Source organism: Rhinocladiella mackenziei (assembly GCF_000835555.1).
Source record: "Rhinocladiella mackenziei CBS 650.93 unplaced genomic scaffold supercont1.3, whole genome shotgun sequence".
In the NCBI taxonomy this organism is placed as follows: Eukaryota; Fungi; Ascomycota; class Eurotiomycetes; order Chaetothyriales; family Herpotrichiellaceae; genus Rhinocladiella; species Rhinocladiella mackenziei.
Window position 1 is genome coordinate 4,034,641 of NW_013550602.1, and position 12,163 is coordinate 4,046,803.

General features: G+C 50.5%; 5 protein-coding genes across 5 annotated transcripts; 2 read left to right on the plus strand and 3 right to left on the minus strand.

The window, feature by feature from the left end:
* Positions 1-338: 338 nt before the first annotated feature.
* On the plus strand, positions 339-948 carry Z518_04979 (uncharacterized protein; the record flags this gene model as incomplete). Its single annotated transcript, XM_013418685.1, has 2 exons — positions 339-617; positions 679-948. The coding sequence occupies 2 exons, from the start codon at positions 339-341 to the stop codon at positions 946-948; spliced, it is 549 nt and encodes a 182-aa protein (XP_013274139.1).
* Positions 949-1,209: 261 nt separating this feature from the next.
* Z518_04980 (uncharacterized protein) lies at positions 1,210-3,570 on the minus strand (the record flags this gene model as incomplete). The annotated part of the gene is made up of 8 exons (XM_013418686.1): positions 1,210-1,400; positions 1,480-2,016; positions 2,095-2,330; positions 2,383-2,817; positions 2,878-3,207; positions 3,277-3,383; positions 3,447-3,498; positions 3,548-3,570. 8 exons carry the CDS (start codon positions 3,568-3,570, stop codon positions 1,210-1,212), a joined length of 1,911 nt encoding a protein of 636 aa, XP_013274140.1.
* Positions 3,571-3,867: 297 nt separating this feature from the next.
* Z518_04981 (uncharacterized protein) lies at positions 3,868-5,650 on the minus strand (the record flags this gene model as incomplete). The annotated part of the gene is made up of 5 exons (XM_013418687.1): positions 3,868-4,035; positions 4,113-4,563; positions 4,617-4,738; positions 4,785-5,074; positions 5,125-5,650. 5 exons carry the CDS (start codon positions 5,648-5,650, stop codon positions 3,868-3,870), a joined length of 1,557 nt encoding a protein of 518 aa, XP_013274141.1.
* A 1,088-nt stretch (positions 5,651-6,738) lies between these two features.
* On the plus strand, positions 6,739-9,726 carry Z518_04982 (uncharacterized protein; the record flags this gene model as incomplete). The annotated part of the gene is made up of 1 exon (XM_013418688.1): positions 6,739-9,726. One exon carries the CDS (start codon positions 6,739-6,741, stop codon positions 9,724-9,726), a length of 2,988 nt encoding a protein of 995 aa, XP_013274142.1.
* Positions 9,727-10,475: 749 nt separating this feature from the next.
* On the minus strand, positions 10,476-11,911 carry Z518_04983 (uncharacterized protein; the record flags this gene model as incomplete). The annotated part of the gene is made up of 3 exons (XM_013418689.1): positions 10,476-10,867; positions 10,924-11,318; positions 11,376-11,911. 3 exons carry the CDS (start codon positions 11,909-11,911, stop codon positions 10,476-10,478), a joined length of 1,323 nt encoding a protein of 440 aa, XP_013274143.1.
* Positions 11,912-12,163: the final 252 nt, after the last annotated feature.

Below are 12,163 nucleotides of genomic sequence, written 5' to 3' on the forward strand. Positions count from 1 at the left end.
TGTGATGGCGAAGATATGAATATATGTGAGAGGCCACACCGTCTTCGCCTCAACTCAAGCACTATCATCGAAATCACACTCAACGAATCACCTGGACCCACGAGATCGAGATTGAGACTGAATCACCTGCCCGCCCACCGCAAATACGCAGGACACGCATGAACCAGACACTACTGACTCCAGTTTCAGGTCATACAATCCGCAATCCGCAACCTGCAATCCCCAATCCACAACCCGCAACCGCAACCACAACCTCCACTCAGATTGACTTATTGACTCTCCCAACCACGACTCCCGACCACGACTCACTCCAAAACACCCAAGGATCCTAGCTCATAATGGGAATCCTCAAATATATCGAATACGGGCTAGCCCAACTGCTCTACAACCAAAAAGGCCGCGACAGCAAGCTCTTCACAAAAGGCGACCTATTCAAAGACATCCCCCAAAACATCAAAGTCCAAAGCCCCGAACTCGGCCCTTCAGGCTCATACATGAAGACCGAACATACACAATTCGGCGCATCCAAATTCCCTCAACTGACCTGGTCCACCACCGCCAGCAATGTCAAAGAGTACATGCTGATCTGCGAGGACCCCGACGCGCCACTGCCCTTCGTGCCGAATCATGGCATGTATTACGCAATCCCACCCCACTGGGACGTCGATCGGGCCCGAGGACATCGAAATTGACGGATCGAAACCACTTCCGGACGGCGGGAAGTGGTTGAGTGGCGGGTTTCGTCTGGGCAAGAATTTGCGAGGCACGATATATTCGGGATCAAGACCGGCCGCGGGTCATGGCGAGCATCGGTACTTTTACCAGGTGGTCACGTTGAAGGAGGAGGTCAATGTGGATAAAAATGAAGCCTCTCGCCACGAGGGCCGAGTTGCTGGAGGAGATGAAAGGGAAAATTGCCGACCGGGGGGCTCGGATTGGGAAATTTGAGCACAAATGGTAGTTCGGGTAGCGGAAAATGGACTCTTCCTTTCGTGCCCAGGGGAGGGAATGGTGTTATATGTGACCAAGAAATCTGTCTTTTAGCGACTGAAATTTCGCTTTTGGTCTCGCAACAAAACCGTACCTACCCTCAAGGAGTCAGGCCCAAAAAGAGGGCTGCTTCCATTTCCATCTGGGAAAACACTTCTCCGAGTCAATCATAAGCATAGCATAATATCAAACCTTGTTATTCGTACAAGACCATCATCGTCACACTGTTCCCAGAGGACCTTCAGCCCATAAGGATCCCGATAGGACGTCGTCACCAACAGGCCAACCAAACTCTGCCAGCATAGGGTCATCCAGGAAATTCGAATAATCTGGCTTTATAGTAGCTGATGCGGCACTCCCGTTGGCAGCATTCATATTTGACGTGGTTGATCCATCGCTTCCCGGAGGATCTGATAGGACCGTTCAGTTAGCATGTATTGGCGCATTGCGGAACATTCCATGATGGGGATGGGGCCTGGGACTTCATACTGCTCGGATTGTCTGTCAAAGGAGGCGGATAAATGCCCACGAATCCACCGAATTCCTCCCTCCACCAGACGAGTCCGTCAAGAACGACACTCCCCGTCAATCGACTTCGAATTCGCAAAGCTATAGCCTCTGAGCCATTTGGCTTTTTGAACACCCTATTGCTGTTCCACAGCTGAGTAAGCGCAACGCCATTCCTGGCCGGGAGATCGTCGTTCTGCAACGACATTCGTTTGTGGAGACTGATACCGAGGAAGAGCGCAGCCTTGGCCCGCTCTACGTCGATGTACCGTGAAAACGAAGTCTTGAGCAGTCGGAGAAGAGTGTGGCAAGGCCATGCAAGGCCGAAATAGAAAAAAATCCCCGATGCAGCCAGGCAAATTTGTCCAGTCTTGTCAAGATTGTCAAAAGATTCAATGACTTGACAAGACGCGGTGCAAAGGTCGTAGAGTGATGTCGGGTCCTGTGCTATCGGAGACTTGTAAAGATTGAGCGATTGGATGCTCAGGGTCGCAAGCTGGACATAGAGATGATCGAGATCTGGAGGCGGGCAACATTAGCGAGTCGTCCCAAGAAAACAGTCCAATCACTTGCCTGAGGAGTATTCCAGGCCTACACTACCAATCTGGGCTTGAAAAACGGTAAGCAACGTGTCTAGTGATCTCTCCTGTTCAGAGGTCATGACACGAAGTCCATTTTGTGACACGGCGATACAACATCTGGTGACGACATCCTGCAGTTTTAGCTCGAATTGCAATTTTCCCGAAATTTTTTGGAATAATGCCCGTCTTTGGTCGAGGTCGTGAGGGACGTCGACGACGGGAAATGCCGGGAGCCCTTTTATGAGACACGAGCTTTCCCAGGGGTCAGCACAGGACAGCTATCATGGACAGCTCAGGGTATTACCGTTGATAAAGGAGCATGCAATGGCCCCAAGTTTCGGCACGTTTATGAACTTCGTCGTCCGTGAGCCTAATCCGGACTTTGCAGAATTCCTGACTGGCCACAGGAAGGTGGAGTCCTATTTGCATGGCCATATGGAGCAAGGCCGCACTCAGCGGGAAACTCAAGTCGGATCCAGTACTGGACTTGGGAAAGGGCCAATAGAGAATCAGCAGTAATCCTTGGATAATCTGTAATGTGACAGTGGAGTTCAGGGTGAGCAAAGCCATGGTTTGAATTTTTGATGGCAACGCGGAAAGTAAGGTCGGGTTTTTGGGATAGGTACGACAACCGACTCCAATGATGGCCCAGAAAAGAAACGGCGAGAGCGCATAGTACGCATTGGGGGTGATAGAAGGATCGAGAATCGGCATCAGCCTTGCATAGTCACGGAAATATCTGCATTGGATTGGCGTCTTAGTCCCCCGTAGATCTGAAGGGTGTCCGGCCAAAACTCACATTTGGAATAATGCATCGATATCCTTGGAGTCGATTGTATGTCCCTCCAAGCTCCGTGGCAGAGTGCCAGACGACTGAAGATCTTGAGCTAGACTTTCTGGGGTTTGCAGTGTCTCAGCAGCTTGGGAAAATGACCTGAATGATATCGGTGCGATAGTAGCATCTCGGAAAAACGGTGCTACCGACGCTAGTCGACTCTCAGATTCGGCAGTTCGACGATCATTCACGGCGGTCCATGAGGACTCTGGTAGTACCGAGGCGTCAGGCTGACTGGAGGACCTCAGTTGTTCTTGTAGTTCGCCTGTTCGATGTTCAAGTTCGGAGATACGCCTAGAGGCGAGGACCTGTTAGAAAATTGCAAGCGCAGGGGGGAAATCATAGTCGGTTGTAAGCACATACTTGCGCTTGTGCTCTCTTTTGAATGGCTCCGAAATGATGCACTGCCTGTTCATTTTTCGACACCTTGAGCAAGGGTTGTCCGGATCAAGGTAAGCATCACACCGGGCCTGCAGGCAAATTAGTCCGAGAATCTGTGGCAAGTTTTTTTGGGGGGTCACTGTTGGACCTACTTTCTGCTGTCGACATTCTGTACACGCGCGCTTGATTTGCTTCCCTTCGGTCCTAATGATCGCGGTTAGCGATGGCCGCAAAGGACATGGGTCAGACGGACTGGGGAGTATTGGTACCGCTCATCTTGCGGTCTGTCCAGTGGGATAACCGTCTGCGCCAAAGCAGGATGGGATAGGAATATTCTCACGAAGGCAGGAAATCTGGTGGAGAAAAGAGAAAGACCGGGACACGTCCTGCTCTAATATGCGGACTGGGAACGGAACATGGCACGGCAAACAAACCCCATCCGGGGAGTCCCGCCTTTGGCAGGTCAGCCGATTCCCGTGCTTTTCGGATAAATACGGTCTCCGCATTCCGGAGGGAAATAGGGTATCTTGTATATACATTCTCCAATTCCAAGCCCGCCAAGGATGTCATATATTAGACAGCCTCGCCATCTCCCAGCACAGTTTCCACTCTCGCTCCAGCCTGCTGTGTAGTAAGAAGTGTTTTAGCAACGGTTGGGCGCACTCCCAACGCCGTAGATGCTTGTTCAAATTCAGAAATTTGGCTGCCGATTCCATTTGCAGTCCCTGCAGTCCGCTTTTCCTGGCGGCGTTGGCTGTCAGTAGTGATAACCAACTCAGGAGCTCCGTGTCCATTTCCTGGGAATTGCAAAAGCGTACCGTTTCCGCTAGTTCTCGAACAATGCGACGGTACCCAGAGCAACGACAGGTCCAATTCAGAATGTTGGCATGGTAGACAAAGAGAGCCTTACAAATGGCACTTTCGACCCGGTGAGCTTCACCAGATACTCGACACAATCTCATGGCGTGAGCACTATTTGCACGTGGATCGTACGTCGTGAGGAAGATTTGTTCGTCCTCGGATGAGCTTCGTCCATACTTTTCGTCAATGCAGCTAGTCCATCGGATCGTATTCCTGAGAACGGCCAACACATGGACGGAGAGCTGTCCGCTCACAGCGATTGATTGGAACCCGGGTGTCAGCGCCGAAATCAGTCTGTTGACCGTGGTTGAAAATGGTTGTGTTGGATATCGTAACTTGAAACTGTCTAATGCTGGATCGTGCAAAGCTATTCTGTCACCGAAGATCAATAGGGCGTTGCACTCTGCCCTATAAAGGCGGATTAGATATTATGCCTAATCAAAATATCTGCCGAGACTGACCAGGACACGAAAGCCACAAGAGCCCCTCCATAGACGTTCTGAATGTTTGCGGCATGGGCTCTCACCATCTTTCGGAGACCATTCAAGTGTGCTTCATAGGCTTGTACATCTAGGAAAACATTCTAAATTCTTTAGCAGTGGAAGTGGGAATTTCACGGAAAGACGTACATCAATGATCATAAGGAAAACGGTTGCGAGGATGACAGCTTCATCTACCACCCCCCAGTTCAATTTATTGCGTATTCCAGCCAAAGCCTGGCCTTTATGATAGAGAGACGAATTAGACAGGCCAGTCTGAAAATTTTGACCTGCTGCTTTGAAACTCAAACACAGTGCGACAGCTGCTTCGAATAGCTCTACATTCTGCAGGGCTGTAGGGAACACATCCCTGATCAGTGGATTGTCTTTGGTGTGATATTTCAAACCAGGTCGTTGCGAAGGGCCCCAGTTATGAATGTCTTCCCAGGTCAGCGGAACCTCTTCTGAAGGCGGTCGGAAAGTGCCTTACAATGATCCATTGCTGCGACCACCTCGTCACCTTGCCGAGTGGGAACAGAATCAAACGGATCCAAAAAGTTAGATTTTGGGTGTCGAGGGAGCTTCATATCAACCACCAAGTTCTCCGATCCACTCTCAAAATTTGACCGCCACGGAACTCTCTTCAGTGTCGGATCCCGTTGCGAGATGGCCACCACTGAATCAGAGCGACTGCTTTGGGGCAGCGGCTTTAGACCAAACTCATACACAAATCCGTGTTCCGTCTTTAATTTGAGTGTCACATCAACATCGTCGCTCACCGGTTTCGGGCCGACCATCGATGTAGTTGATGCATCCGACCCCGTGTCTTGTCGGTTGACCTCACGCGATGATTTCTTTTTGGCCCGCACCGGTAAATTTGTTTTCTTCTTCCGCCAATATGCAACACGCGCCGCATGGGCACGGGCTTCCGAATGTTGTAGTTCTTGCAGCCGGCGCTTGTTGGGTTTCGGGTGGTCTCTAAATGTCGACAAGTCGTAGTTGATCAAAGTCGCCATGACTAGGGCACAAGGCCATAATATTGTCTCCTCAGAGGGAACCGAGTGAGTTCTGAGGTAGTAAATGAATTGGTGCGTAAGGTTCTCGCCCGGCGACTTCGGCGGTAGGAGGCGGAAGAGAATTTTCGCAGGGGAGGCTCGACAAATTCAATAGTCCTCTTCTCCCGCCTATTTCTACACGAGACAAATCAGGTAAAGCGTTCAGTGCCGAGGAAAATGCTCGAGAAGGACAAAGAAGTTGAGGGAAGTCAGCATAGTACCCAGGTTATCTGACCCGTGTTACATCCAATGCCAGGGTCAAAGGACAACAAACGAAGAGACAGCACCGCGAACAGGGTGCAACAGAACGAAGAACACATAGAAACCCATCCCCTCAATATGCTTAGGAATCGCTTAGAGACAGCAAAGCAGGGTGTAGTGCAGGAAATCCGATCGGTAGGTGATGGGCGTGAATAGCAGTGACGGATGGCATTTATGCGGTGGGCCCTGTGAAATCTGATGGTGAGCCCCAAATTAACCCGCCAGCCCCTAAATAATTCGGAGTAGCTGTGCCCATCAGCCCTTCGGGCGTGCTTGTTTGAGCCTTCCCTTTGGGTCCAAGCTCGAGCTATTAGTAATCGTACTTCAGACGTGAAGAAATAGCGAAGTAAATGGCCGGGAAGTCCCATTTTGCTTGGTAGTTGGAATGTAAAAAACTTCTTACGAGGCTAGGAAGTTCTACGCAGTACACACGGACAATCTTTGGTATTATGACATGCTTGTACACAAGCAAACGGGTCGTCAACGGTTGAAGCACGTCCCAACCCTGGAACAGGAAACCGATCTGTTAATTGGCCACTTGAAGCGTGATATATGGACAGCTGAGTCTATACACTCTACAGTACGTGATGCGCTTTTATCGATAACGACGGAGATCGGGGGATCTTATTTCCGGAATGCAACTTTTTTCCGTGCAATGAACAAAACTCGAGATTTTCGGCACGTACACTGCCATTCCCATGTCCGCTCTCATACGACAATGGTGATGAGGATGAGTGTGTTTCCAGCTGATCTGCCCATGTAGGATTATTCTGTCTTCTCCAGAAAATATGGACATTCATAGGTGTCGCTTTGTTCAATACCCTCCACAGCCTATCAATGCTCTGGCTTTCTCTCACCCCTCCCGCCCAAAGGAAAGAACTCCCTCTGATCTCCGCCTCGCCCTTGGTCGCAGTGATGGTGATATTGAAATATGGAACCCTCGAGATGGACTCTGGGTGCAGGAAACGATTTTGAAGGGAAAGAAAGACACAACAATCGAGCAACTCGCCTGGATACAAGATAGGGTGGTGAATGATGCATCCGACGGATTAGGACCTGCTCATGGTTCATTACGACTTTTCAGTACTGGAGGTTCAAATTCCATCACCGAGTGGGACATCTGTACTGGTTCGCCAAAAAGACAAGCCGAAGGAAACTCTGGAGACATCTGGTGCTTTGCTGCCCAACCGCCAATCGAGGAGTTCGAAAAGAAAGCAACACTTGAGAATGGCTCTGGCTCACAGCTTTTGGCGGCAGGATGCTCCAATGGAACAGTCATTCTGTTCTCTACTGAGGATGATGATCTACGCTATCTACGGCACATCATCGCACCACCCGTGAAGAAACCAAAGGTTTTGAGTCTCACCTGGCGAGACCGACAGACTTTGGTTGCTGGATATGAGGATAGCATAATTCGAGTGATTGACGTCCCCAATAGAAAAATCATTCGGAACATGAGTTTGGGAAAGCCGGTCGACGGCAACAATTCCGTGGTGTGGACCGTCAAGTGTCTTCCTGATGGCTCAATACTCTCTGGGGACTCTGCAGGAGAGCTGAAGATCTGGGATTCGAAGAATTTCGCCTTAGTTCAGCGACTCAAGTCCCACAAAGCGGACATCTTGGATATTGCCACGAGCGCTTCTGGCGACATGATATTTTCATTCGGTGTAGATAGGAGGACTGTGACCTATAAACCGGTCACCGTTCACCCAGGAATCAGGGCTTCGAGATGGGCTGAAGTCACTCACAAAAGGTTCCATCGCCACGACGTCAAGTGCTCGTCAAGTTTTGAGAGCAAAGACTTGAGCGTTTTGGTCTCAGGTGGTATGGATGCCCGACCCATCGTTGTCCCAATACGAAGGCATCAGACTGAATTGCACCGGACACTTCCACATCTTCCCCAAAGATCACAAATTTCATCTTCACCCATTTCAAGGCTTTTCATTTCTTGGTGGGATCGTGAAATCCAGGTGTACTACGTTCGAAAATACCGACGTCCTGCAGAGACTAATTTCGACAATGACGCCATGACCAACTCACCATACGAAACTCTTGCAAGACTCGTCATGCAAGGAGGCGAAAATATCCAAGACGCCAATATCTCCGAAGATGGACAATTTATCGTCGCAGCCACCATCAGCAGTGTCAAATTGTTTCAACTCCGAGAGACCCAAGTCTCGGGCAAACCTTGCATCCGGACCAGGCAAATCGAACTTCCCCATACAATCGCCCGTCTAGGTGCAAGGCGCGTAGGATTCTCTCCTGATGGGAAATGGCTCTATACGATTCGAAAGGACAACACCATCACACTTACGAAGATCACACCGTCAGAAAACCCCAAAGAACGCCCCTCGATTCATCAAAAAATCGTAATACTCTGTCGCACGACGCGAAATCTTCCTCCCTCCGCCTTGGGTACCTACCAACGAACCACCACACAAATCGCATTCTCTACTGACTGTCGAGTTCTCGCCGTGGGAGACCTGTCCGGCGCCATCGACGTATGGGTCGTCGAAGGCCACGAGGATCTGAACGTTGTCGAGACCGCGTCCCATCATTCCGATGACACGTCCGACTCGTCTTCCAGCTCCTCCTCTGACTCAGATGAAGACGAAGACGAATCCCCCATAATCCACGGGCAAAAATGGATTCGCAACCCATCTGGTTCTCAGATGCCACAACTAGACTCGGCCATCCTTGCTCTTACTTTCCGCCCTTCGCCTAGCACATCCAGTTCCGGTTCGATGAATGGAAACCTCGGTCTCCACGCCACACGGCGCACTCCACACCCTATATGCCACGAACGACCCTCGCCAGACATAAAACTACTTGCCATGACCGCGACGCATCAACTGATTGAATTCGACGTGCTAAGTAGCAAGTTGAGCGAGTGGTCACGACGGAATCCCTCCAAGTACCTCCCGTATGACTTCACGCGGATCAAAGACCGAGTAATGGGGTGTTTCTGGGACTGCACTGATCGCGAGACTCGAGGAGAAAGGTTATGGCTCTATGGCCCAACGTGGCTGTTCATGCTGGACATCTCGCAAGATCTACAGGTGGAGGAATCCTTTACTACGGCGGAGACGGAGACAGCGACAAAAGTCGAGAGAAGCGGTCGGCTCGGCCGGTACGATGTGCTGGAACCCGTGAAGGACAATGGCAGAGAAGAAGACAACGCGGGAGCAACGCCAAGCAAACGGCGGAAGCTGCAGGACAAGATACAGATCCGCGACCGAGGTGCCGATATCAGAAACAATAGCAAAAGCAGGAGAAAACGAAAAAGTAACACAGGAGCCGGCGACGCCATCCCCGAACGCCACCGCGAAAGCGCCATGGGGAGCGAAATGTTGAAGTTCAAGAACCCAGACGATGACGTCGAGATGATTGATTTCGACGCCCCTCTCAACGAGCACACCAGTGAAGTCGCCGACGATGACGACAGTCAGAAAGACGCTCTAACTCTCATGAGACGGAACGCGGACGTAGCTCTTCAGGGCCAAAGCCAAGGTCAAGATCAAAATTCAACCGACAAATCATTATCTTCAACTGCTAAACCCAACGCCCGACGCCCGCACTGGCATACATTCGCTTACCGCTCCATTCTGGGGATCGGCGTGATAGGAACCAGTGGCAGCAGCTCGGATACCGAGGATCCATCATCTTCGCCGGTAGTGTCAACGGAGAATAATATCGAAGTGGTTATTGTGGAGCGCTCCATGTGGAATGTGGATCAACTCCCCAGATTCGACGGCGGGCAAGAATGGGAGACGTAATATTGAGTTCAGGTACGGATGGAGAGCTCCTCCTTAGTTAAAGATAGAATATAGTCAAGCAGGCCAATCACAAGACGAAGAAAAAGTAATGCCGAACTGGTCCGATCGGACTGGTATATTGCTAGGGCGTCTCGCGACATACGAGTCCCCCAATGTCGACTTCTGGGTATACTCCATACCGTGCCTAGGTACATACAAGGTATATCAATCATGTTTTGAACCGTCAAACAACTTTGCGTGACAACACCGACCAGTGAACCCATTGATTTGTAGCTAGATGCCCGGCCTTTCCTCTTGACCTTAAACTCAGACTGGCCAAAATGCCAAAATTGTAGCAAAATCTCTCGTCTCTCGCTGGTGAAAGACGTGACGCCAGTTGCACCATTGCCCAGAGCAGCGAACCAGGGCTGCTATACCGTATAGTGTGTAATAGATGCGAATGCAATGTTGAAACCCCCAAGGCATGACATGTAGAAAGCTTTCCCAGTTTTAGGATCCGGTCCGTGCCCAGATTTCATGTGCTGCTTTGATTTTGTCTCCCTTAAAAACATATACAAAATGCCACCACTGGATGCCGGAAACCATGCACACTCACAGAATCAGAAATATCCTCATATAATATAAGGTGGTATCATCGAATCAAACGTAACAACATTATCATGGAGACGGAAGGAGATGGCGGGTGAGGAGGACGGTGATGAGGTGGAGTTCTGCCTCCAGAGGAGACCATGTATGATATGTGGCCGATTCTATCGACGGCCTGGTTGATCCATATGCTGTGGACTCGACCACTGTATAGGAGCCTCTTGTTGTCGTTCGGCAGGATTCTTAACTTCGTCGCCTCGTTGGTGAGGAGCGGCACCAGGGAGCGAATTGATCATTTCGCTAGCCAAAGATTGTACGACGTAACTTCGGAGCTCTCGCTCCTCCCTTTCGTCTTCCCGCAGCAGTTGCTGTCTGACTGATTTGTCCATGTTTTCTCTTCGAATCTTGCGGATCTCATGCATGATCCAGAGGAGGACCTCTTCGGAGCAGCGTGTTCTAGGAAGGTTATAGCGAGTTTGGCGTACATAACGTCGCGTGACGTCGGTTGCACCGTCATTTGAGAAGGCAATGCAATAGGCGATCTTTCGATTCCAGCCTAGATCCATGTCAGACACGGACATTTTTGAGAGAGTGATCGACAAGATTGCTCACCTTCTGTATAGACTCTAGGGTTATCCCACATCTCTTCACAAGGGTCAACGTGAATCCACCTTCGCTGGTGCTCACTGTACACCTCGGTCCACACATGATCTTCACTATTCCAGATCCACCTGACTCGGGCACCGGCAGCACGACACAACATGCTGAAACAGTTTGCGAATTCCCCGGCCCGGCCCCTGCGGGTTTCCAGCAATGTCCAGACATCGGAGTATCGAGGGAATCTTTCAAAGGCGGAACAGCCGGTGCATTGGTACAGTTCGACTCTCGTGGCTCCACGAGCGACCTCATCTGGGGTCGGTGGGGTCTGTCCTTGGGCGACAGTAGCACCATGACATCGTGAGCAAGGAGGGTTATTTACAAATGAGAAGAATGATCGTTTAAACCACCTGAATGTCTAGGTCAAAAACAAGGTCATGAAGCGGTTTGAAGGAGAAGATGCATACCTCAGCAGTGATCTGATGACACAGTCCTGGTAACCCCATTCGGGTTTGACATTGTCGCCTCTGGAGGCGGCCATGCCTTTCATCAGATTATGTTCTTCCTCGGCTTCTGCGTAAATTCTGTCGATGGGGACGTGGGTCAAAGCCTCATCGAGAAGACCCGGGTTTTCGTATTTGGTAGGAGTCATGGACAACGTGAGGAGGAGGTTTCGGAATTTGAGGGAGGCGGCATCTTGAGGAGGAGATGGTACTATAGGGAAACTTCGATACGAAGTGTAGGTGGGCGGTTGGTGTTGGGATGGTCGGGAACCGGGGTGAGCGGAAGATTGTACAGAATTTGGAGAAGGAGGGAATGGCGAAGGCGATGAATGTGAAGCGTCTCGAGGGCCGGATCGAGATGAAGAGCGCGGGGTTCTTGCTTGTTCCTCGAGTTCATTTAATCTTCTGGTTCGCAATAATTGTTCGAATTGTTTAGTCAAGTCCGCCGCGTTGAAGTCGAACTCGTCGTCAATGATGCGCGGACGAGTATTGTTCGCCATGATTGCAGAGTGATCTCCTAGCAGGTAGAAAGGCGAGGGAAAGGAGAGGAAGAGGAAGGATCGAAGAGCTAGCAGGAAGGCAGTCGGTGTCGTTTGGATTGTGGCTGTCGAGGGATTGGAGTGACGATTGGCGCAGTCACTGGAGCACAGCCGAGTTGGGTTGCCTCGCCACAATCCGACAGGAGATGAATAAAGGAACAGCCCATTCACCGGGGGAGGATCGTTGGGAAAGGTGTAGAAGTAGTGTCGAGA